Here is a 1303-nt window from a genome sequence, read left to right as displayed (position 1 = left end):
TCTGATTGATATTAAATTGTATTGAAAACAAAATGGACTAAAAAGCAAATACTACTCTATGTTTGGGTGGAGGTGGGAGGAAAGAATGAGTCCTTCAAAGCAGGAAAGAAAGAGCCAGGGCAGGGTTCTGCGGCTGGACCCAGCCGGTCACTGGCGCTGCTCCATTTTCACTTTTGGTGGGCTCAGGAAGGTCCGATTTTTCTTTTCTTTCTTCCCCTTTGTATTTGCTTGGAAGTTTCGCCAGCTGTCCACCCGACCGTCTCGACTTTCCTCACAGTTTTTCTGCCACTCTCTTTCTCGTTTGGCTTTTTCTTGAGCTTCAATCTCTTCTTCCCTTTGTCGTTTCCTTTCATGCATCTCTTTGGCTTCTCTCTCTTTCCTTTGAATTTCCAGCTCAGCAAACAGTTTCATGGTCTGTTTATACACAGCTTGTTTGAACAGCTCCGGATCATCCTCCTCTACATTTGTAGGTTTTCCTTCCTTCTTTAATTGTTTTTTTCGTTCTTTCACAGTGTGTTCCACGTATTCTTTTCCTGCCTGAATTACATCCAGGGCCCTCTTCTTTTGTTCCTGATCCAGTAGCAACTTGTAAGCTTTGTCCACAGCTTCGAAAGCCTTTTGTGCTCTGTCAGCATCGCCTTGGTTTTTGTCAGGATGCACCAATATGGACAACTGACGAAATCTCTTTTTTATTTCTTCATCTGTCACTTCAGGATCTATCTGAAGAACCTCAAATGGGTTCAAATTGAAGTAAGAGGATCCAGGACGCGTCAACCTTTCAATCTGATTTTTGGATGTTAGAACTGAATCTCTTTTCTCTATCTGTTTTACCTCACTGTAGAAGGTCATGAATGCTTCCTCTGTGCTGCCCCCGCCGCCTGAGGCGCTGCTCTTGCCCGAAGCCACCATTTTCCCGGCTCTATTATTACTCCTTTTTTAAACATTTACTTGAGAGACAGCTTAACAGTAATTGATATGACATTAGAAGCAGTACATATTTAGAAGACCAGAATGAGAGGCATTCCAAGCATGGCCCAAATATTACACATTGCTTTCTTCATTGTAGTTGCTTAATTCACAGTTATGAGCATATATAGTTAGTCAGGGTGAGAATCCTACCAATTAACTGTTAGTGTCCAAAACTTGCTTAAGAGTCTCAGGATCATTGCCTTAACCATTTTGTGCAAAGAAATGTATGGTTTTGCCCCTGTCATGTTTCCTAGCTTTTCTCCTTGCCCTTTCTTCATTGTTTAATCCTTAATTTTTCGCTTTTCCTTTAATTGTGTTATACCTTTCTATTTTT

The 1303-nt window shown here is 41.4% G+C and overlaps 1 protein-coding gene across 1 annotated transcript; it reads right to left on the bottom strand.

Annotated features, from left to right (window-relative positions):
• Positions 1-6: 6 nt before the first annotated feature.
• LOC101574960 (dnaJ homolog subfamily C member 8) lies at positions 7-914 on the bottom strand. Its single transcript, XM_004623948.2, has one exon. The coding sequence runs from the start codon at positions 907-909 to the stop codon at positions 148-150; it is 762 nt and encodes a 253-aa protein (XP_004624005.1). The 5' UTR covers positions 910-914; the 3' UTR covers positions 7-147.
• Between the last annotated feature and the right edge of the window lie 389 nt (positions 915-1303).

The sequence above is a fragment of the Octodon degus genome, unplaced genomic scaffold, assembly GCF_000260255.1.
Source record: "Octodon degus isolate 3935 unplaced genomic scaffold, OctDeg1.0 scaffold00005, whole genome shotgun sequence".
NCBI classification, from domain to species: domain Eukaryota; kingdom Metazoa; phylum Chordata; class Mammalia; order Rodentia; family Octodontidae; genus Octodon; species Octodon degus.
This window is presented reverse-complemented; position numbering and strand designations above follow the sequence as displayed.